The following is a 24679-nucleotide window of genomic DNA, read 5'->3' on the forward strand; positions in this document are numbered from 1 at the left end:
ATTTATTGAATTACCTTAATTCCACTTTATTTGTAACTGTTATAATTATATTAATGCTAATATTCAATGCATTGTTATGCAGTACTAATTGCCATATAATAAGCATTATTTATCCAACTTTTACATTAATATTCCTACGCAATCAACTTATTGAGATACTAGGGTTGAATTTTACCAATAAACAAAGTTGCCAATACTCCTTAAATCATTTAGAAAAAGTGAAAAGTTTAGTAGAGTTTTTATGATAAATAAGGGAAACTGAAAAGATTTTTGGTGATAAATGAGCGAAAATATTTTAAAATAGGATCCTTATATTTTAACATATCTTAGGAACTATCTATTGAACGTATTAATATAACTGATAGAAATCCCAATCACAACATTAGCTATAGCACTAAAATAGTTTTAAACTTATATATGATTGGTTAATTAATTAAGAGGTGTTATGGGTTTTGTAACGTTTTGTGATATGAATAAGTTTTTAATAACCATTACAATTCTTTAAGTATTTAGTTTACTTTTAGTACTGATTTTTTTTCTCCAGAACACAGACAATGGAAAAACAACTAAAATCTTTACAACCGAAAACGGCTTCTGCACAAGAGGAAATTGCTAAATCCATTTCATTGGAGCTTCTGAAAATCTTTACATATCTAATATAAAAATTGAGAAAAGTGGTTGAGTTTTTAACAATACAATATAGTTTTTGTATTTTTATTTTTTCATGAATTAATTAAAACGTTAGAGAAATATAATCTAGATGATGGTCACTTTTTAACATTATGAGTTAGTAAAAATTGAAAAAAAAACAAAAAGTTTTTAAAGCAAAACAACATAGATGATATTGGCTTATCAAATCTTAAACATTAAAATTGATGATGGTCATTTATTTAAGACAATTCTTTAGTTATAGATTTACAACCAAGCTTTAGGTAAAAAAAAAACTCTACTATCAGTAAGGATTATTGTTAAATTCTCTCAATTCTGTCCCACATCGACTTGGTGATGATCCAATCTAATCTATATAAGTGTGGATAACCCTCCCCCTTATGAGGCCTTTTAAGGGGTGAGTGACCCATTTCTAATATGGTATCAGAGTAGGGCCCAAGTCGATAATGGTTTATCTCTTTATCTCTTCTCTTGCCTACCCACGTGATGGAAATCCGATGTGTCATTCCGGCCCACACGTGAGGGGGCGTGTTAAATTCTCCAAATCTTTGTCCCACATCGGCTTGGTGATGATCCTAGCTTCTCTATATAAGTGTGGATAATCCTCCCCCTTATGAGGCCTTTTAAGGGGTGAGTGGCCCATTTCTAATATGGTATCGAGCGGGCCCAAGTCGATGATGGATTTCTCTTTATTTCTTATCTACCTCACGAGTGGAAGACCGATGTCCTTTCCGGCCCACACGTGAGGGGGCGTGTTAAATTCTCTCAATTCTGTCCCACATCGACTTGGTGATGATCCAATCTAATCTATATAAGTGTGGATAACCCTCCCCCTTATGAGGCCTTTTAAGGGGTGAGTGGCTCATTTCTAATATGGTATCAGAGCAGGGCCCAAGTCGATGATGGTTTATCTCTTTATCTCTTCTCTTGCCTACCCACGTGATGGAAGTCCGATGTGTCATTCCGGACCACACATGAGGGGGCGTGTTAAATTCTCCAAATCTTTGTCCCACATCGGCTTGGTGATGATCCTAGCTTCTCTATATAAGTGTGGATAATCCTCCCCTTATGAGGCCTTTTAAGTGGCTGAGTGGCCCATTTCTAATATGGTATCGAGCGGGCCCAAGTCGATGATAGATTTCTCTTTATTTCTTATCTACCTCACGAGTGGAAGACCGATGTCCTTTCCGGCCCACATCGATGATGGTTCTCTCTTATCTCTTGCATTGCCTACCCACGTGATGGAAGACCGATGTCCTTTCCGGCCCACACGTGAGGGGGCGTGTTAAATTCTCTCAATTCTGTCCCACATCGACTTGGTGATGATCCAATCTAATCTATATAAGTGTGGATAACCCTCCCCCTTATGAGGCCTTTTAAGGGGTGAGTGGCCCATTTCTAATAATTATCAAGTAGGCCGACCAAGTGTAAGATATCGAATATCGAATACAGATCTTAAACCCCCAAAATAGAATATGTGATCAACAGAGTAAAATTGAAGTGGGACAGAGGGAGAATTTTATTGATATTTGGCTCATTTGTCGGTCATGATGAGTATATTTTAAAGTTAAGGGTTTATGATTTAAGTTTCAGGGTTTGGGTTTTTAGTGTATAGGGTCACTATATTGCAATAAAATGAAGCTCGACTAAGAAGTGTCTCACCGGTGCAATCTTAAATTATAGCTTTTGATAAACAATATCTTAAATTAATTTTACATTTCATATGCTACCAATGTTGGGGATTTTCAGTTTTTTGGTAGTATATTTTAGTCATTTAAAAAAAATGTTCTTATTTTTGAAATAATTTTATAAAATAATTATTATTGTTGGATATTTAGAATATATCTATATATACATATATAAAATGGTAGTTTTGGAAAATTTTAAAATAATGTTGTTTTAATTATAAATTAGTATATCAATTAAAATTATTTTTATTATTTGAAAGTTCAAATAATTATAACAATGTATGATTTTATCCCATATAATAATATTATTATTTTATTTCAAATCAATATTTTATATTTTGAAGAAAATAAAATGGATGAGTCGAAATAAATTTTATTTTTGAAATAATTTTATAAAATAATTATTATTGTTGGATATTTAGAATATATCTATAGGGGCATGTTAGGGTGCCACCACCCCTTAAAATAACACCATACCACCATTTCTAGCCAATCATTTGTACACGTGGACGAATAATAAGCTGCCACGTGGCAAAAAAAAACGAAAAAAAAAAAAAAAAAACCAAAAAAGACGGGCAAAGAATTTTTGACATGGTCTTTAAATGTAAGAATTTTTCTTAAACAAGCAATATCCAACACGTTAGACAAAGCAATCTATAATAATGTTGCTGTATAAGCGTTGTCACGTTGTCATTTTAAGGGTGGTTGTCATTTTAACACAAACCTATATCTATATATACATATATAAAATGGTAGTTTTGAAAAATTTTAAAATAATGTTGTTTTAATTACAAATTAATATATCAATTAAAATTATTTTTATTATTTGAAAGGTCAAATAATTATAACAATGTATGATTTTAACTCATATAATAATATTATTTTTTATTTCAAATCAATATTTTATATTTTGAAGAAAATAAAATGGACCGTGCTATACTAGTTTAGAAAAAGCACAACTTTCCAGAAAACGAAATCACAATCCATTAATGATATTAAGGGGTAACATACCTAATGATCAATCATATCACACATTTTGCTGGGTTTAAAAGCATGTAAGAAACTGAAGGGCATTTTAAGATGAAATGGAAAATAATTTACAAATTAATACTATAATCCAAGATTCAATACTTTTACAAGCGAAAATATCCAATGAAATAGTATTCTATAGCTGAAGAAAAGGGCTAAAAAGCATCCTAAGATAGATTGATGTGAAAAGTATTAAGCTACCCATGGAAGTTAATAAAGCTTAATGGCCTGCAAAGTTAGCAGCATCATGATTTTTGGAGTAAGAAGAAACTACATGTACCTTAGAACTAGAGACAATATACGGCATCTTTAGTTTCCGTTTTGTGGGAGAGCTACAAGCGTACAACCACATTCCTTCCCATTAGCTACCTGGCACAAATAACAACATCTATTCGTTTGCTGTGACTTGTGAGAGAGTAAAGAAAAAAAAAACAGACGAATATGATGGGCGCGACGCAGCAAAAGGGTGAAGATGGATAAAATAGTTATGTTTCTCTGCTGCTTGCAAAAACACCACTTCCATTTCTGGAACCCGACATGCTCAGTCAGTGGTAAACGTTTATGAAGCACTTCAAGGTAACATTGGTCAAAGCCGCATGTTGCTGAAAGAAGCGTGTTCCTCCAGTAGCAACCCAAAAATGTTTACCGAGCATCAAATTTGGACTGACTATGCATAATACATGTACAGGCTATTTGCGGCAGCACAAGCAATAGAGTTTTCTGATGGGTGCCATGCTAGGTGGAGCAGCTTAGTAGTGAAATCGAACGAGTTCCCGTTGGCATCAGCTCCCGGACTTTCAGCACCTGCAACATATTTCATTAACTTTCTTCAGTTGGGAAACAAAAAAATGAAGCGAATGTAGGTAACAATAGACAAGAAAAAATGTCACACCTCGCCTCACGACACGGCTGATGCTACTGGTCAGGGATCTGGTAGGCCTAGCAGGGGTCTGGACCTGCCTTCTGAAAGGCAATGGAGCAATATCTAGCAATAAGCAAGGATTTTTCAACAGAAACAGAGATTGGACAGTCATGAGATTATGTTACCTCATTGGGTTTTTACTTGCTTCTAGAGTAGTTGCCTCAGTGCTTCCCTGAGCACAGCCAAATATACGAAATAGATTGCTGACATTTTTTATCCTTCGGTTAGAGTGAGAAGAACCAATAATAACTATGATGGAACTAAAGAAAACTAGGACGCACCTGTATGAACCAGTAGCCACTCGAAGACCATCACCACTTAGGCAGCATTCAAACTTATCAAAGATGGAATCATTTTCGTACAAGTCACAGAGCTAGGCATTGTCAAAGTAAATTTTAATCACCTCGGAGTGTTCGTACAAACATTTCAGGAAAAAGAGTTATGAAAAGTAGTTCACCTTTGGTCTCAAATACTCGTGAACCTGGAAGGTTGCCACTGGACCAGAATCCATGTTAACATCCCATAGCTGCAACCAAATCATATCTATCAGTGAAAGATCAATTAGGAACTACCAGAAATTGTTGAAGCATAGCAACAGTTATATATCTCATCATCATAAATGCAGACCCAAGAAATTCCATCAGCAAATTGATGAAATAATGATGGATCATTGTTTAAGAAAAGCATATGTTCATGCATTTTCCCCTTCCGGATTGAACTTAAGCAAGCAAATAACATCTAACTATCCAACCCAGTCTAGCCAAGAGCAAATTCTAATGATGACAATATTAAATCATTCACTATAGTTTCCTAAATTGATCTGCAGTAGGCAGATGAGTCCAAATGAAAATCACTTAAGCACTCTGACCAGTTTAAGGATTTGCAACAAACAAAGTGCACAAATATACAAAAGTTGGAACCTTAAGGGACATGTAGTCACGACTCAGTAAATATCTGCCATCCCTGGCAAACTTAACATCTGAAATTGAAGCAATAATCTCAGTGAAAAATGATCTCGAGCCAGGTGCCTCCTGCTCCTCAAATCTGTTATGAATGAAAATTATTATCTTATCCAACAAAAGTGAAAAGGAGTATTACGATGGAGCTAAACAAAAGTGTTCTGGAAAATATAGAGAAATAAAAGTCTCATATCCATGCAACATTTAATTTATTGTCCTTCAGTATTAAAGGAGAATCAGGAGATACAAATTACGTATCAGGAGGTGCCTAAAACACAAATGGTTATCAAAGAGCTTACATTTTAGAATGTGAATCGCACAGTGCAGATTGTCGCAAATCAATAAGACGAATTGATCCTTTTGAACTACTATATGCTAACATGTTGCAGTGAGTGGGATGGAATTCTGCTGATGTTATCACCTCTGCAATATGTAACAAAAAGAACCAATCAAAGCACTTAGCTATAAAAGTTTGTGATGATTCAAGTCACCATATCCATTGAATGAGATAAGACAACTCCGACCCGATAAACTACTTTTTTCCGGATTTAAGAGATCCGTCACATTAAAAAGTAAACATAACTGAAATTACAGGAAAGTGTTAGATGCAAATATCAGTGTTAGCCCTTTTTCAGTCTTCTCTAACTCGAACTAAATTATAACAATAAACCATTGACTAGAAGAAATCTTATGCATGCACTGAAAGCACTGGGAACCACATATTCCATTGGACATAGATGAGGGGGAAATAAATGCCTTACCCATACCAACTCCCCTACAACTTACCTCTCCCCCTCCAAAAATAAAAGATAATAAAGAAATAAAGAAAAAAAAACAAAATACAGATAATATTTTACCAGTCAGATCCTCCATATTTGTCGGTTTCACATCAACTATATTGAAACTTTGATTGCTTATTTCCAAGTTCCAAAGATTTATTCGCAGATCATCAGCTGATATAAATGTCTCACCATCACTGCAGAAAATAACAAGTACAAACAAATTGTACATTTTAACAACATAATGAATCGGAGAAAAACGGATATACAATGTAACCACATTCCAGTTCCACAGAGTCAAAATATGTTCAGCATCCACAGCATTTAGAGGTTGAGGTTACAGCTTAAACGTGTAATCATGTGGCAAATGAAGGGAAATAAATTTCAAAATCAGAAATGCATTACTTATATTTACTAAATTATGTATCTGAAAAAGTTAAAGAAGTCAAAATGAATCAGTCACATATATATTGTTAATATAATAAGATTATGTAAATAACATACTATTTTCACCATTTTCATCAAATAAGCCTTCTCAGAGTAAGATGATTCACATTTTAAATGGGTAATGAGACGCGTCATATCTTTTCATATTCCTATGGTTTATGAATTATCTCAAAGCTGCTATTGTACAAATATTCTAACAAACTGATACTCCCTCCGTCCCGCTTTAGCAGTCCCATTGACTTTTCTGCCCTCTTGTTGTAAAAATGATAAAAAAATAGTTAAAGAAGAGAAATGGTAAATTAAGAGAGAGAATAATATAGAGAAGAGTCTTATGTACATTATTGTCTCTCTTACTTTACCATTTCTCCACTTTAACTATTTTTTATCATTTTTACAAAAAGAGGGCAGAAAAGTCAATGGGACTGCTAAAGCGGGACGGAGGGAGTATCTTTTCAGAAAAGGCATATCTATCTCTCTCAGTTATGTTACTAATTTCTTTACATGAAATTGTCCTAACTATTCTACTTCTAGGATGAGCATGCAAAAGAATATGTGCAGCAAACTGTGAACATTGTCAGATTTCTGCAAAGAGACTTCAACTGTCGAAGAAAAAAATAAAGGTTTCCAACCTGTTATTTGAGATAGAATTGATATGGTAATCGTGTGCATGAGCATATACTCTCCTGCATCTTGCAAGAAGATTGGTCTCACCACTTGTGACCTACAATTGTCAAAGGTCATAGGAAAACTCAGTCAGCATTTGGAGGTGGATGATCTGTCCATAAAAGTATGAATGCAATGTGGTACTACGACTGATAAGTCCACCCTTGAAAAATATTCATCAATAAGGATCCACCAATCAACAATGATCTGTTTAAAAAGGTCGTTATGAAATGATTCACAAGCATACCACAAAACCAGATCAAGTACATGTAAAGGAGACATGATCATATATAACTAAAAGGGGGAACAAATTGATAGTTTTAAAAAATAATGTTCAACAGAGCACATCAAAAAGTAAAGAATTTTAATGGAATCCCTAATGCCACTGGTATAACTCTAGATGAGTTAAGTACAACTACCACTGGCAATCGTAGAGAGGGGAGCCCCCCAGGTGGAAAGGACAACTCATTGCTCAAAGAATTGTAAGAAGGATCTGAACAGTCGCCGTTAGCAAGAAATTTTTTGGAACTAGAAGAGACACTAGAACTTGCAATACCACCGTTTCCAGCAGCTTTACCCGAGTCTACATTTATTTCTGAAATTTTCTTCATCTTCTTCTCTTGGACCTGTTAGGGTAAGGCAAAGAAATTAAAATAATGCAACAAAAATTACAAAATATAAGTTACTAATGTCTATATTGGAATAAGAATCATCCAGGCTTACATACAATCAATTCAACCAAGATACAAGCCTGAGAGAAGAAAGTTGAGAGGTCCTAGGGTAGGGAGAAGGAATCTTCAATATTAAACACCATGATTATTGTTCAAGGTTCGGTATATATTTAATTCTCATAGAAAAATATCCAAATCTTCAATCTTTGTTCCTTTTTCCTTGAGCTTTAATAACCAATTTAGACACAACACCAAGAAAAGTCTAACAAAAGATCCAAACCAATATCTATACAAGAAACTCAGCAAACAAAAGGCTGCATTAGATATTAGCAAAAAATGATTATAAATGAAACCGTGAATTTTAAGACTCACTCACCTTCCAAAACTTAATGGTTTTGTCATTAGTTGACAGGAGAAAGACGGCACCATTGGCTGTCTGGCACCACCTGATCTTGTTGATTTTCTCCTCAATCTCCAAACTCTTTAGATAGTCAAACTGAAGAAAAATATATGTATGCATAAGTTATAATGATTAAGAAGTCCTTTCAGGATAAAAAAAAGTTAAAAAAAGGAAGCAAGAATGAGATGCTTATTTGCTACACACACATTTAAAAACAGAAAATTCACTAATTCAATCAAATGTTCAAGACCCATAATTTGAAGAAGGAAACTATTTATATTCGCATGAGTAAGGTGTAGAACGAAACAACGGAAGAATTGTTGAAAAATAAAATAAATACCTCAGGTTCGTGACATTTAAAAGCAGAAAACTCACAATATAATTAAATGCTCAAGACCCATAATTTGAAAAGGAAACTATTTATAATCGCATGAGTAAGGTGTAAAGCGAAACAACAGGAAGAAGTGTTGAAAATCAAATAAATACCTCGGGTTCGTGACTCTGAAATTCAGTTTTGTAACGAAACTCTGGGTGTCGAGAGACTTGGTAGTCCATCTTCTCTAAATCTCTTCGATTTCCACCATGCTGAAAATTAGATTTATTAAAGAGCAAAAAAGTTAAGTCAAGAATTCAGCATATCAACATAAAGAATCTTTTAAGTCCCACAGCCTCACTTCTTTTGCATCAGTCCTTTCAAATAAAACCACCCTTCCACCACGATCACCAGTAGCCAGATGGTCGCCACTTTTATCAAACTCAATGGCAGAGATGATATCCACTGCAACAAGAAACAATTAGATGTTAAGACACAGCCGTCAGACAAGAGACAAAAATAGGAAAGCACACATCCGAATACTGTACGTCGTTACCAGTAAATTCATTTTTTATAATAGAGATAATTATTAATCCTATTTGTATCTCTTGGTAATGTAGCATATAGCCATAAAAGAAGAAAATCTGGTAAATAACTTGGGGCAAATTAAGAAGCTGATCAACATATTTGATTATAAAATTTGAGTACATCTCAAATATCAGGCTTACCATGATGTAGTACGAGTTGAGAAAAATATACAAATAAACAGAAGTAATTCAAAGGCAGAGGTGACATGCACATTGCACAACAAGTTTGGTCTAAGTTTAAAAACTACTACTAAAAGTAAAAAGTAAGATTAAGCAATGTTGATGCAGGACTAGCATATTTGACAAACTAATAAGCTCTTTAGAAGACTCAATCAGCATGCTTGAAGTTTTATCACAAGAAATCCTCTTAAGCCCAAATTATTCATGTTTCAAATCTCAGATAACTAATATTCATCAGCTAATCTGAGTTCTGACGAGAATTAGCATTGCAAATTTTTTTTATTATTATTTTATTAAAACAATCATGACAACTAATAATAATAGTAATATTTAGCATTGCATAGTTATCATTCATCAGCCAACTCATTCTCTAGCCCTTTCATTCACATCAAACTGCTCCTCGAATCAGAGTTCTAGTCAAGCATCATCCAATGTGTGTGTTGCATGTTGCCACATGGACAAGAACCTAATTCCACAACGTTTAATAAATGAAGTAACCAAGAAAAAGAGATAAAGTTCTCTTTTACTTGGGAACAACTCATTTTTCTTTTGGTATTTGGTCCTAATGTAATATGCCACCATGTAACATGGTTAATGCTGCATGCCATGCAGATATGCAGAATTTCAAATTAATCCAAAGAGGCCACCCTAAACTTGGAAGGCCTTGATCATTTCAACTCATCGAATATTGTGGATATAGTGAAGTGCGTATTTCATGCCTTGGCTGCAATTTATGCCTTAAGGAATATTGGAAAAAAGAACTCCAGTACAGATGTTGGAATCACTTTAGTCAACCAAACAAAAGCCAGCACCGCTAGAACAGTAGACAGCACATATTCAACCCCCAGAGCACATTTACATATGTACCTATATCTAAAGCATGCCTCCCTCCAATACCCCATAAATATAGATGCTTGCATTGGGGCTGCTGAGTTGGACATTCGGCAGAACTTCCACTTTAAAAAAGGGATATCAAACAAAGATTACAACGATATATAGTTCTAAACCCACAGCGTAGAATTTCTTCGAAAAGCATGTAAGTGAGAAACGACACAAGCATACTAACACTGAACTCAATTCACCTCACTTAAACATTAATTCTTCTCGAGCAATTAATTATCAAACTGCCACACAGATCAATCACAAAAACCCAACCAATTACCAATATTTCCTGCTAAATCAAGTAACTAAACGGGTAGTGACAGATCAAATTCACATAAACCAAAACCCTAACAACAAGATCCGACCCCAAAGCAAACAAAAAACTCTTGTATTCATCAAATTATATTTTTTTACCTTCCTGTACTTCTTCGCCGGCGGCTCGCTCACCAAAGACCTGAGAGAATTTCCATTCCAGCGGCGTAGGTGGACCGGCCGCAGCTGATGCCACCTCTCCACCATCACCACTGTCCATTCTTACCCCACAATCGACACAAAACAGAACGCAATCTACAAAATCGAAATAACAAACAACAGCTGAAATCTCTTCTCCCTCCGATTTTCACTTCATTGAGAAATCATGAAACGCGATTTAGAGCTGAGAGATTGAGGGAGATCGGAGCAGCAACAGCGGAAATTTGGATTCAGATTCGGCCATTTTCCAGAGTATGTTGATATGCAGCATCGATTAGTACAATAAAAATGGAGGATTCAGATTTCCCAATGTATATGTTCATGTGTATGTATGTATACACTGTGGGGAGAAATTTGGGAACTTAAATTTGCTTTTCGATGTATTCTGCTTCAATTATTTTAATTTCTGCGAAAGCACTCTCTATCTCTATTCGGATTTTTACCATTATTTAATGTGAAAACAATAAGTTCGATAGTTGCATAAATAAATAAAATAATAGACCAAAAGTTTTATTCATATTTTGGTTTAAGAGTATATGAATGTCGTCAAACTTTTTGCCGCATTGAACATAATGATAAAATAAAAATTGTATTACTAGTTATAGAATTTTTTTTACTAATAGTAGTATAAAATAATGTTCCAAACAATTTATTCCTCATGTAGCCAAAAAGTTGACATTGTCTAAATACTATTGATGAAATATATTGTAATAAAACCCGAATGAAGCCATTACTACCAATTAAATAAATATTGTAGTAATTACCTACTAATAATACTATATTTTTCTTCAATTAAATAAAAATTTTAATACAGTTAAAACTCGACTTTCCGCATGTTTAATATTTTGTTCTTTTATGTTTGGAGCTTGGACCATGAAACTTTTATCTCACTCTCACCCTATACTTGCACAGACAAAATTAGTTACTTAGGAGTTTGTTTTATCTAGAGTAGGGCTGACAATTTTTTACCCGACACGATAACACAATATGAACCGGCACGAAATTAATGGGTTTGGGTCAGAGTTTATTGGGTTCGTGTCCTTATCGGGTTGGCACATTAAGGACACGAAAATTTCGTGTCGTGTTCGTGTCGGGTTCGTGTTATCCGTTAACAATGCGTGTTCGTGTCGTGTTCGTGTTATCCGCTAACAAATAATATTTTTATATTATTAATTCTTATTATTTTCATTTTTTAATACTTATTAAATGACTCTTACAATCTCATTTTTCAATACGTGTTGTTATCGTATCGTGTTGACCCGAAGTGGTTCGTGTCGTGTTCGTGTCTGAGGGTAGCGGGTCGTGTTTGTGTTCGTGTTTGAGGTTTTCTTAACGGGTCGTGTTCGTGTTTGTTGTTATCGTGTTCGTGTCATTATCGTGTCGACATGATAACGACCCGACACATACGATTTGCCAACCCTAATCTAGAGGTTAGTTACTGTGTTTATAACTTACTATAGGAGTATTAAATATTTCCTCCATCCCAAGTTAAGACGACTCAGTTAAATAATGCTATAGATTTTTTTTTTTAACAAAAGAAAGATACTCTTTGTCGTTCTTAGTAGAGCCTTCATTCAGAAAGTCACTATTCCAGCCTTGGGAGGGACTGGTAGCCAGCCTGTTCGGCTGGTTTGCAATGACCTATGTTCAATTTCCTATTATATTTTTAATTTTTAATTTTATTGATAACTTTTGTCCCATTGGTCCGACTTTTTTTCTTCTATAATATCACACCACAAATGTCATTTACCTCCCTTCAATTTCTCAATCACCTCTTTCAATTTTTTACTCTATGTCAATGGATCAAGATCCTAGAGAAAATATTTACAAATTTAGGAATTTCGCATATACTATAATTTAGGAATTTGAATTATGAAAATTCTATTGTTTATTACTGTATGATTTTAATAAATACTCTATAATATTATATTGTTAATGAAATGATTAAAATGGGACTAATCTTATTATAGAAATTGTGGTTAAATTATGTGAATTCTTAAAATTGAGTTATGGCTGATATTTGTTCAATGAAGGACACTATAGCGTGCCCTCGTGATAGGATTATTGGCAGTTTATTGAACTTTCGGTGTGCAGGTTTTGAGGATCACTAACTGCTTCGGAATTGCATTTTTTGGAACAACAGCATCGTGACATTTCTCATAATTATAATGATGATTTTGCTCGTTGTGATTTGTGAAATACTCCCTCCTTCTCCAAAGAAATGCACCTTAGGTGCGGCACAGATTTTAATGCAAATTGATAAAGTAGGAGAAAGTTAGAGAGAAAAAGTAAATAAAATATTACTATTAGTGGAAATAGATCTCATGAGAAAAAAGAGTTTCTAAAATTAAAAAGTGCATATTTTTATAAGACGGACTAAAAATGAAAGAGTGTAAATTCTGGTGGGACGGAGGAAGTACTACTTAACCCTCAACTCCGGATTGGGCTTTACTTGGCCCACTAACAAGTTTCAGAATAGTGTTACCTTGCTTGCTCAGAAGATATGGAGTAATTCATCCCACATATTCTACTAATAATACTCCCTCCGTACCATAATAATAGATACATATTTTTTTGGTACGGAGATTAAAAAAAAATTGTGTTAAATGAGTTAAGTAAAAGGAAGAATAAAGTAAATAATGAAAAAAAGGTAGAGAGATAAAAAAAGAATAAAGTAAGAGAGAGTAAAATAAATAAGAACAAATGTGTTGATTTTTATAAAAAAGATAAATGAATTATAAACAAAATTCATTTATAAACATGACTGAAATGAAAAGTGGCGGTGTTTAAAAAATTTGCATTAAGAAAAGTCATCATTTCAATCCCATATTCATTGAGACGGGTGCGGGTTTTAAGAAAAGTTTGAGTGTAATAATTAAAGTGTGTGATAGTGGAATGTGAGACCCATTTATATTATTATTTGTTTTATTCATAATGAAATCTAACATTAAGATTACAACTACTATGCTGAAATGAAAAGTGGCGGTGTTTAAAAATTTGTGCACAGAAATCAAACAAAAAATTGCGGCAAAAAAGGAATTCCATTTCATTAATCCTAATCCAAAAATGAAGATTACACTTAATGAAAGTTTCAATTCATTTTCCCCTCTTAAAATTCAAGAGGGAAATTTAAACTCAATTTCAGTCATTGAAATTCCCTATAAATACAGTCGTTAACTATAACTTCTCAAAAATCAAAATCCAAAAGATACAAGTTCAATTTAGCTAGAGTTCTTCATTGAGCAATGGATGGAGAGCAGAGGCAGTCCATATTTATAAGCACCAACATGAAGAACAACATTGCTCAGTTCCTGATGAAGAACAGCCATAATGGAGTGCTGACCAAAGGGGCTATGAAAGAAGCTTCATCACATTTCCAGATTTCCAGGAAGACAACTTCTCGAATTTGGAAAGCGGCATTAGAACAAATGCTAAGGGGTCAACCTGTTCATATGGTTGGAAAAGTGAGAGGATATCATCGTGTAGATAAACTCGAAATTGATGAACAAAAGGTACTCTTACTATCCATGCTAGAAAGATCTTCAATAAGGGAACAGTGGGATCATTTTTTATACTCCCAAGATAAAATGTCTAACCGGGACTCCTAATGGCGGAATGATGAAAAGGGTCAACCGAGACTCCTATTCGCGGACGGAGAGAGTATTAAACATACAAAAATGGCAAATGACTCCATTGTTGTGGAATGGAGGGAGTATTGTTAGAGTAATTTATAGACTTACTAAATAAAATACTAGTTGTTAGAATTTGTAATGGTAGCAATAATAGATACCAGAATATCTATTTCATACCCATTTAAGGACGAGACCTTCTCATGTTTATATTTTATTAAAATTTAAATTATCATTTCAATCCCAAATTCATTCTTTTCCGATCAAATCCACTGAGGAAACAAGTCATCATTTGATTTGTGAAAGCTAAAGGATATAAACAAAATTGAGCACTTGCAATGTTCAACATATGGCATTGTATGATGAATAGAAAGAGAATATCTAAACAAATAGATGAACAACAGAAGTATCAAAATTTCTCAAAAAAGATTTCACTCCATTTGATAAAACAAAGTCTCAAGGATACATGTAAAACAAAAGGCAATGTTACCAACTAATGTCTATTTGTGTCCAAATCAAAAACTCATGAGAAAATGAAATCAGCAAAATCTTTAGTATTCAATTAAGCATCCAGATGCTTGGAAAGGCAAACGAGTCCAAACACCTGCTTCTTCTGACTGTGTTCTAAGATGATTGCCTGTTCCTCTTCTTGGCGCCTGATTTGGCAACCTTAAGGCTTCTGTGGACAACACTCAACCTTGCAAGAGCTGCTTTCTTCAAGTCAGGTCTATAGTAGTTATCACACACCTTCATGGAAATGTAAAGCAAGAGTTAATATCTAACATTACAAGGGGAAAGAAGCAGAGCCAAAAAGATGTAACCCCCAACAACAAAGATATAATAGTGAATTAGTGATGTATTAGTATTACCATTTCAAACAAAGCAGCAACATCTTGAATAAGATTTTACTATACTATCATATGTGATGGTACAAAATTGAATCCCAAATGAGCAATAATCCAAGCATAAATTATACTAAATGAAATTTTCAAGAATCAATAAACTAAACCATTATGTTAATAGTGAATGAGGTGAGTAAACCATAATATAGTTTACCTGGTTTGAAACAGCCTTGGCCATTCGGTGAAACTCCTTCTTCATGACAGACTTGTTGAGCAGAGTGGATGGCTTGTTCTGCTTCTTTGTTTTTGTGGTAGCAAGGACCACGGTCTGATCTTTTCCTGGTTGAATGGTCACAGTTTTCTTGTTTGCCAATCCTATTCACAATAACCAAATAATAAGCAAACATATTAAACTGAAATGGAATGGAAATCAATCACAAATACTCAAAGTTTTCTTGCTTGCCATTACCATGGAATGGAAATTAATCACAAATTAAACTGAAACAAGAATTCTTAATCACTCAAAGTGATAGGTGAGTCAAAAATTGTGGGCCTAATTCATTTTAGACCATTTTACTCGCCAAACAAATACTCTAATTTCTACTGAAGCTGTTAATGCATCAAACTATCCTAAAGCTTTCTACTCCTATAAAGGGAAAAGCAATTTAGGGTTTAGAAGAGATTAAATTTCCTGGAATGATTAATAAGAAATCAAATCCAAAATTAAAGCCAATCACAAGCTCAAAAAATGTAAAATACACAACATATTAAAACATTACACACAACCTGAGTGCTTGAAAGAGTGGATGTTGTAGAGATTGTTGGGCTCCTTGCTAAACTTGACGCTAGCTGTTCCATTTCCGAACTCCTTCACCAAAAAAGAGTTGTTTTTCTTCACGATCTCCCAGATGAGCTGCCCCGGCACCGTCGCCATTTCTGAAACAAGCAAAGACTAAATCACGAAAGGCAATACACCAAACAATATCAATGAAAAGCCTTTGCAAAGAAAACACAAAATTGTATAACTCTAGTAACAGGGGAAAATAAAAATTAAGCCAACAAAACACAAATAAATCCAACGATTTAACCTAATTGCAAGGTTTGGCGAGGGCTTACCGTAGAGAGAAGAACTGGAGATTCTAGGGTTTTGCTCTGACGGCCTCGAGAGTGAAGGTAGCTGACGAAAGGGATTGATTTAGCGCTATATATTGTAAACTTATAAACCCTAGCTATGGCGTATGATGGGACAAAAATGCCCCTCTCATACTCAATATTCACAATATTCTTGTTTTATTTTATTACTCACTCCGTCCCAGATAATTCGACCCAGTATTCCATTTCGGATTGTCCCACATAATTTGTCCCACTTCACTTTTACCGTTTTTGGTAGTGGACCCCATATTCCACTAACTCATTCCTATTCACATTTTATTATATAACTAATACTTTAAAAGTAGGACTCACATCCCACAGTCTTTATGCGAAATTTTTTTTATATGCGTCTGAAAAACATATGGCTAAAATGATTAAATTGTGTTACATTTAAGAAAAAAATATATACTAGTGGTATATATTTCCGATATCTTGATATTGGTGTATATATTTCCGACATTTTTATTATCTAATGCATTAGTCTCTCGACCCTTTTCATGATGATATTAAAAAATAAAAATAAATATACTAACTTGCGAGTTTTTTTGGAAAAAAAAGTAAAACAATAATTATTTTCTCCCAAAATCTTTTAACTAATTGACCAGAATAAAAATTTCTTAAAATTTTGTATGGGTATCTTTCTGGCCTATACAAGTACAAAACTAATTAGAGACATATGACCCTAGCAAGGTATACAAAACAAATGGAGATCGGAACTTAGACTAAATAAATTTTAAGATTATTCCTCCCATAATCTCAAATCCAGTCTATAAATAATCAACCATCGGATGATTAATCAAAGGATAATCTATTCCACCAACGGGTTGTAGTGCGGAGTTGTGGTGACCTTGAGGTCACGGGTTCAAACTTCACCACCTGCTGGAAGACTTTCGGCATTAATCCGCAACTCGATCGAACAGGAATGGTCGGATTCCTCCAAAAGACAGGATTCGGGACACCTGTGGACCATGGTCAAACCAAAAAGAAAAAGAAAAAAGGATAATCTATTCCAAAAATATTTACACTGCCAAACATAGTTTAATTTCCAAACAGAGCACCCTAATACCAGATGCATTTTTCCGAACCCAAAATTATTACATTTCAAATATAATTATGTTGTGATGAGTGGAGTATTATATATAGAGGTGTCAAGTGGGCCGGGCCGGTCCAGCCCGGCACAGGCCCATGTCTGAAGCGGGCCGGGCCGGCCCTGGGTTTTGGTATTTTTAATGAGCCCAGCCGGCCCGGGCCCATTTGGCAAGTGGGTCGGGCTGGGCCGGGCCTGGGCTGGGCTGGGCCGGGCCTAGTTTGCTAATTAATTAAATGGCTAAATAAAATTATACTTACCTTCATTGCATGCATAATAAATTATAGAACTATGAAAAAAAAACAATTATTGAACTATGATATGGTGTGGAGTAATATAATTATAGGTTAATCAATCAACTAATTACACACATATAAATTAATTTTGCTCCTATAATCCCACTATTCCCACAAAATTAGGAGTTAACATATATGCTACTATTATGGAACTATTTTAAATATTACTAGTAATAAATCAAATATAACTACTATCTATAATTATGTAAATCAACTACAATTCAAATGTAATTGGAAATCAAATTTAAATAAGTGTTGACCTAAGTTAGTAATTAAATTAATTGATTTTTTTGCATAATATTATTAATAAAATATATGATTATCTTTAAAATATATAAATATAAAATAACATGCAATCTAGTAATAAATTAATAGAAAAGATATGAATATGTAGAGATAATATCTAAATTTTTTACCCATATGAATACACGTAAGATAATAAAGCATAATAGATAATACATATTTATACCTATCACATAAATATAAATGACTAATCAATCACTTTATATATGGAACTAATCTCTTCAATTATATAAATCAAGTAATAAATTCTAAGATACACTATTTTTAAAAGGAAAAGTAGTTAACAATTAATCTATATAACCATGGAAATAAAATTTGAAAATATAAGTTTTAATTTAGATTGATTAGGTAATTTATTTAATACTAAATAGAATAAAGAATATGTATAATATGATATGAAAAAAACAAATATATTCACATAATTAAGAATATATACTATAAAATTGAGATTCTGCCGAGCTGGCCCGGTCCTGGGCCTGGCCCGGGCTTTAAGTGGGCCCGGGCCGGGGCCGGGCCTGAGTTTGAAGAAAGGCCCAATTGGAGCCCGTTTAACCTACTAAGCCCAGCCCAAGCCCGCTCCATTTCATTGGTGGGCCGGGCCTGGGCTGGGTCGGCCCGGCCCGTTTGACACCTCTAATTATATACTACTAACATAACCACTTATTTACTATTTGTAAAAGTTCAAACTTCAATTTTTAGTGTTTTAGTTTTTTTAGTGTTTTAGTTTTCTCATTACTGTGATACTATGACCTAGACATTAGACAGTAATTAATTTCAAAATAAAGAAATTTTTTGGATAAGCTCACAAGAGATTCGGATAAACTTTTTAATATCCTTGCATAATCGGGTTAAGATATTTATCACAAATCCATAAACGGTATTAATTGGATACTAGTTGAGTACCCGAATACGGGTTTCAGATAATCGAATACTAGTTGGGTACCCGAATACGGGTTACGGATACCCAAAATCCATAAAAATCTTACATCAACTACCCAAACCCGTAATGTCGGATTTTGGATACCCAAAACTCATTGGGTATAAGGTCAGGTTTTGGGTACCCAAAACTCATTGGGCCAAGAACTAATTTTGCACCCCTACCTACAATGCTACACTAATTCGTTTAGTAAAAGATTAGCAACCAATATTCGAAGAAAAAAACAAGGATCTCTCTCTATCAATGTACATGCAGGTAAATCATAGTTTGAGCAGAAGAATTTGGCTGACTAATTAAAAAAAAAAAAAAATCTGGAGTTTGAAGCCGATCAGGAACTTACTCCAAGCTGTGCTTGTTTGAGAAGATGATTCTTCTTAGTTTTTGCTCTGAATTCTTAGGTGGATTCCTTTGAGTTGAGAGTGTTTCTTTTGAGTGGTTCCTTGAATTATCTCCCACTTCACCATACTTTCTTGGTGTCAACGTGGTATCAGAGCTCTAGTTATGGTGGGATGTCATAGACGTGGGCCAAATGCCGAAGGTCCCGTGGCTCTAGAAAGAGACCATTGGATAATAAGTTGGATGATTTAAGTTGGATAATAAGTTGGATGATTTAAGGAGATAAGTGCAACAACTCACAACATTGGGAACCTCCGGAACTTGACGGCCATGTTTCAGAAGTCGATTTCTCAGATAAAGAAACCAATCCATTCCATGATGGACACAACGAAGAATCGAGTTAAAACGAATCAATCAATCAATCACCAGAAAATAACAAAATAGAATAAAGACACAAAGTACAATAAGTCGTATTGGGAAAAGTCCTCATTCGGCAAGACGAATTAGCAAGCAAGCTCCACAAAGTATCATTGCACGAACTCTCAACTTTCATTAAACAAACCAACATGGTACTCTCCCCAATTTCTTCATTAATGAATCTTCACATTCCAAAAAATGTATCTCATGTTAAAAAAGAAGTCCATCAATATCCGAAAAACTCCAACGAATTGCTCATCAAATGATCCAAAGCAGAAGGAGCAATCTTCCTTAGAAACATAAAACATAGATTGGTAGTGTGATTATTGTACATGCACGATTCACCATCAACAACATCCTTGAAGAAGTTCTCGGTCAGCTCCCCCACGTCGTACAAGGCCGGGTGGGGCCCCCCCCTTGACCAGTCGACCCACGTGAGGGTCCGGTTGGCAAGGAGGCGCGGCGACAGCAGGGTCAGCATTGTGGGCAGGTAATGCTCATCACTATAGCAGCTGTCCGCCCTGCAGAAGTACTTAAACTTGGGGTAGTAGAAGGTGTCCCGGACAACGTCCACTGCCAGCTTCCTGCTGAGCTCGAACCACTGGGACCCCTTTCGCCAGTCCAAGAGGTTCACCTCTGGCTCCATCCCCCAGTTGTAGCGCCCCCGGGCGTTCGGACTGTCCTCATCAAAGGCCCCAAGGAAGCTCAAGTGGGATTGGGAGATGTGAGTGTAGATGGTGCTGAAGTTTTTGAGTGGGATGCATGCTTCAGACACGAGAACGAACCACTCGTTCGAGACATCCAGCAGCGCGTTGGCAAGGAGGCGCCTCTCCGCGTCACACATGCTCATCCTCCCCCACTCAGCAACCTTATAACAACAAGAAAACAGATAAGGAAAATTGCTACAAACTTAAAAACTTGTCAAACATATAAATGAGATGTATCAATACCTGGCTAGGTATCTGCCTGCCATAGAAGGGGGAAGAAGGGTCAAAATCGGGATCATAGGTAGGCGAGGAGTGGATGTAGATTGAGTAAAGGCGGTCGTTGCCTTGGAAAAACTTGTCCCAGAGAGGGGAGAGGGGAAGAGGCCCCCTTGTCAAGAACATGAATGCAATCTTGGGAGTCCTGTTGGAGGGGAGCTTGTTAAGCGATGATGAGGCGCACGAGAACAGCTCTGTGTCGTTCATCTCGTGCACGAGGGTCAATGGAGGCCTAGTCCAGCTCGCCAAGCGTTGAACGCAGGCCTGGTGGGTGTGGATCCTGGAGGAGGAAAAGTCGTGGATGCGGATGCAGCCGTAGGTATACATACTGACATAGAGAAACACTAGGCCTACTCCTAACAAGAGGAAGAGAAGCAGCAGCCTAAGAGGCAGATGCTTGTTGTGTTGGTGTATAATAATCCTTGGAGGAACTTGGCCTTCCTCTAATGTGCTCACTCTAGATTGCATCTCTTTCTAACTAACTCAATTTATGGATTCTATACTTAGGGAAGTGTTGTTCTGTTCATTAGTCTTGATCCCAATTCAGTCATGAACAGAGAAGCCACTCATAAGAGAATTTATGGAAGAAATAGGAGCATTTTTTTTCATCCTTTCAAATCAAGAATTCTTGTGTGCTACCAACTCAAAAAAAGATTCACTACTAAAGAGGAATGTGGCATGAACAAGAGGTATTATAACTTTTCAGGACATGGGCATTCAGAAAAATTGAATCTTTACAACAAATAATTGAATAACCACAAGAATGAGAAGGGCCAGTTCCTTACCAAATGGGAATTAAGATCATGCAGCTGATTTTCTTGCCAAAAATGCAAGAACATGGGGCATTTGATCGTACGAGGTAAAACGAAAATGGATGATTCAGAATTGTGGTGGCAAATGGGGTGTTTTATTCGCTATCATGGAATGAATTCAACAAGAAATGGGAAATAGCGTCTGGGTTTGAAGAATGAGACTGATTCTTGAGATTTATGAGTGCTTTAGATTTATTCTTTTCAGAATCAGCATTTTAAGTGAGATTGGATTTGGAAAATTTTACGTGCTGATTTTTGGGAAGTGAGGAAACATTAAAATGTAGGAGAAAAAAATATGGGAATCTGAGACCATGTGTTATGTAATTTCATTCGCCTAATTTTCTTGTAATCTAAACATGTCACACCAACCTAGTACTGTATTAAATTTTATATGTCATTGCCGGTGGTACTATTTTTTGAAAAAAAATATTATTATTATTATTATTATTATTATTATTATTATTATTATTATTATTATTATTATGTTGAAAAGCAATATGTATTGAATGCACACAAGTTTGAACGTTGAACGCATGTTAATTTTTGGTTTAAACAATAACAAAGAAAATTCAAGAAAAATGGAAATATAATATTTCCTGCGTCAAAATGAACCAACAGCTTTGTATGTAAAGTAATATGGAAACTTTTATATTCGACTTACTTATATCGTTTCCTCCATTCAAATATATATTGTTCTTTATCAGTCATCTCCGAAAATATACTTGATTTTCCTTAATAATAGTGCATTAAATCTTACTGATTTCCTTAATTATAGTGCATCAAATTTTATTTTCCGTAAAAACCTCTAGTATGTGGAGTAGTTGATTTCCTATTAAAGTTGAGCATTAAATTTTATTTTCCGTATTGTACGCCTCCTACAGGTTTCCTTTCTATGTGGTTAGATCGACGTAATATTAGATGACATTAACATTCCTTTGACTACTATAGTAGTCAAAATCCAGAAAAAAAAACAGCTTATTTTGATCAATATTACTACCACTGTTTATTTATTGAATAAAAAAGGAAAAATATATTTAAAAGTTTGTGCTAATATATTTTTATTACATTAGATTATTTTATAAACTTTTTATTTTATTAGATCTTTGTATCAATATATTTTGTTTTAAAAATTTACTATAATTTTTTGTATAATTAGGCGAGATATCGAAATTTTGACCCCTCTTCCAATTTTGTAGTGATGCGTTTTATGAGATCATGAGGTGACCCTCTCCTTTCGCCGATTCTAATCTCTTTCTCCTCACCACCTCTCTCCTCCTTCTCTCATGGGATCATGTTCTGTCTTATATACTAAATCCTTTTTTCTTGTGTTTCTTTCACCTGGACTTCTGTCACACTCTTTTTTCATTTCTGATTTTATCCCTCTAATTCACTCGCATTTTCTGGGACCTATCGTGTACTGCATTTTTATCAGTGGCGGATTCAGGATTTTTAATTCGGGGGTACAACTTTTATATTGATTTAGAGTACTCCTTCCGTCTCAATTTAAGAGTTCTAATTAGTTAGTGCACTAATTTTAAGAAGTATAAAGAAAAGTGGATTGACCCTTGGATTAACTTTTTTGATCTTAAGATCATAAGATCTGATGGTTCAATTTATTTCATAAGTATTATTTTTTTAATCACTAAATATCATATAAGGTTAGTAATGTCAATATGTAATGTAGATTGTTATGGTAATCCCTACAATCTTGCTTATTTCTCTTTCTACTAACAAATCATATACATGATTTATGAGTTAACATTCAGCAACTTCAATTCCTTCACCATCTATTTATCTTCCATCTTCATCAACCGCAATTCCAACAATCTTCCATTATAATTCTTTCCATGAAGATTTATTATTTGTGAATAAATAGTTGCCAGATTATTTGAGTTTTTAATATCCTTTAACACTCCGTCGCCGTATCCGTCTCCTTCATCGATAATTTTTTCTCCAGATCTAATATAACTGTAACTAAATACTCCTTAACAATATTTTCTCATCTCCTTCTTCACTTCATCTATCAGTTATCCTTGTAATCTATAATTTATATGACACATTCTGGTAGTCCGTTGTTTTATATGACTCGAATATTGGATTATTATGACCCAATTTACTCATAAGATGACATGATCCAAATATTCATTTAGTATGACCTAAAAGAATAGAAGATGTTTGTGTCATTGTTTGTGTCAAAAACATGAGAATAATCGTTTATTTTACTCCAGTTTGTTTGATACGAACATTTCGATCAAATTTATTTGACGCATTTTGGTACTCCGTAGTGTTATATAATGACTCGAATATTGGATTATTATGACACAAATTATCCATACGATGACATGACCCAACTATTCATTTAGTATGACACAACTATACAATGACCCAAATGTTGGTTTATTTTGACACAAATGAAACATATAGCTATGACACAAATGAAACATACATAGCTATGAACCAAATATTCGTTGATTGTGTATATTAGAGTTTTGATTTTGCAGAATTTGTAGGGTGGATATATTCAGCGGATTTTGTGGTGAAGGAGAGTGGATTGGTGAAGGAGAGAGAGTGGATTGGTGAAGGAGAGTGAATTAAACGGCGTGGGAACCTAAGCACCAAATTAGAGTGTCCGCTCTTAAAAAACGGAAGGACAGTTCATTATTTTTTCTATTCCTAAATTACCCTTACCATGACACAAATCGTCTTAGATATGCCATAAAATTTTTTTACAGCAATCCAAATCGTGGTCATTCATCTACAAATCTAACGGTCCATATGTAGGTTGTATTTCTATACTTAAGGGTATTTTTTATAGATTAAAACCCTATATATATATATATTACATTTATAATAATATTTGAGTGAAATAAGTTGGTGGAATGTGAACCTACTTACCATTTATGGTAAAAATGAAATAGGAACTGGACGGAAATAACAAAACATGACTCTTAAGTTGGGACGTAGAGAATATTAAAATTCGATCGATCATTTTTCTTTTATTTTATTAGTTGCGACTTGTGAATATCTTATATCAATATTTTTATTAATTGTGAATGAATTATATATGTATACATAAAAATATAATGACTACAAAATATATAAAAACATAATAGCTATGAAATAGAAAGAAGAAAAAACAAAATGGAGCAATATACACAGTATAATTATAAATAGCAAAGCATGAAACAAAAGGAAAAACAAAACCTTGAGAGAAGAATGCCACCG

General features: G+C 34.5%; 3 protein-coding genes and 1 long non-coding RNA gene across 11 annotated transcripts; all 4 read right to left on the bottom strand.

Moving 5' to 3' along the window:
• Positions 1-3438: 3438 nt before the first annotated feature.
• On the bottom strand, positions 3439-11062 carry LOC125189097 (serine/threonine protein phosphatase 2A 55 kDa regulatory subunit B beta isoform). Of its 7 annotated transcripts, none has more exons than XR_007170824.1 (15): positions 10604-11061; positions 8902-9005; positions 8714-8812; positions 8204-8323; positions 7573-7782; positions 7123-7214; positions 6125-6243; positions 5567-5690; positions 5229-5352; positions 4766-4834; positions 4590-4681; positions 4434-4511; positions 4279-4349; positions 3824-4190; positions 3439-3755 (listed from the first exon to the last, which is right to left on the bottom strand). XR_007170824.1 is itself a non-coding variant. In XM_048086295.1 (15 exons), the coding sequence occupies exons 1-15, from the start codon at positions 10719-10721 to the stop codon at positions 4054-4056; spliced, it is 1470 nt and encodes a 489-aa protein (XP_047942252.1). In that variant the 5' UTR covers positions 10722-11061; the 3' UTR covers positions 3439-4053. The 7 variants fall into 7 exon arrangements, 6 of the variants coding, with proteins under 6 accessions (XP_047942252.1, XP_047942251.1, XP_047942249.1 ...); XM_048086295.1 differs by having other exon boundaries at positions 3439-4190; positions 7576-7649; positions 7734-7782; XM_048086294.1 differs by having other exon boundaries at positions 3439-4190; positions 7573-7649; positions 7734-7782.
• Positions 11063-13739: 2677 nt separating this feature from the next.
• On the bottom strand, positions 13740-14291 carry LOC125186448. The gene is made up of 2 exons (XR_007170448.1): positions 14183-14291; positions 13740-14104 (listed from the first exon to the last, which is right to left on the bottom strand). It is a non-coding gene; the product is annotated as an uncharacterized LOC125186448 (long non-coding RNA).
• Positions 14292-14704: 413 nt separating this feature from the next.
• On the bottom strand, positions 14705-16375 carry LOC125186606 (60S ribosomal protein L28-1-like). Of its 2 annotated transcripts, XM_048083004.1 has the most exons (4): positions 16248-16375; positions 15918-16067; positions 15346-15506; positions 14705-15036 (listed from the first exon to the last, which is right to left on the bottom strand). In XM_048083004.1, exons 2-4 carry the CDS (start codon positions 16063-16065, stop codon positions 14914-14916), a joined length of 432 nt encoding a protein of 143 aa, XP_047938961.1. In that variant the 5' UTR covers positions 16066-16067; positions 16248-16375; the 3' UTR covers positions 14705-14913. The 2 variants fall into 2 exon arrangements, with proteins under 2 accessions (XP_047938961.1, XP_047938960.1); XM_048083003.1 differs by lacking the exon at positions 16248-16375 and having other exon boundaries at positions 15918-16083.
• Positions 16376-19885: 3510 nt separating this feature from the next.
• On the bottom strand, positions 19886-21253 carry LOC125189750 (glycosyltransferase BC10-like). Its single transcript, XM_048086989.1, has 2 exons — positions 20610-21253; positions 19886-20527 (listed from the first exon to the last, which is right to left on the bottom strand). Exons 1-2 carry the CDS (start codon positions 21108-21110, stop codon positions 19886-19888), a joined length of 1143 nt encoding a protein of 380 aa, XP_047942946.1. The 5' UTR covers positions 21111-21253.
• Between the last annotated feature and the right edge of the window lie 3426 nt (positions 21254-24679).

This window comes from Salvia hispanica, chromosome 5 (assembly GCF_023119035.1).
Source record: "Salvia hispanica cultivar TCC Black 2014 chromosome 5, UniMelb_Shisp_WGS_1.0, whole genome shotgun sequence".
Lineage (NCBI taxonomy): Eukaryota > Viridiplantae > Streptophyta > Magnoliopsida > Lamiales > Lamiaceae > Salvia > Salvia hispanica.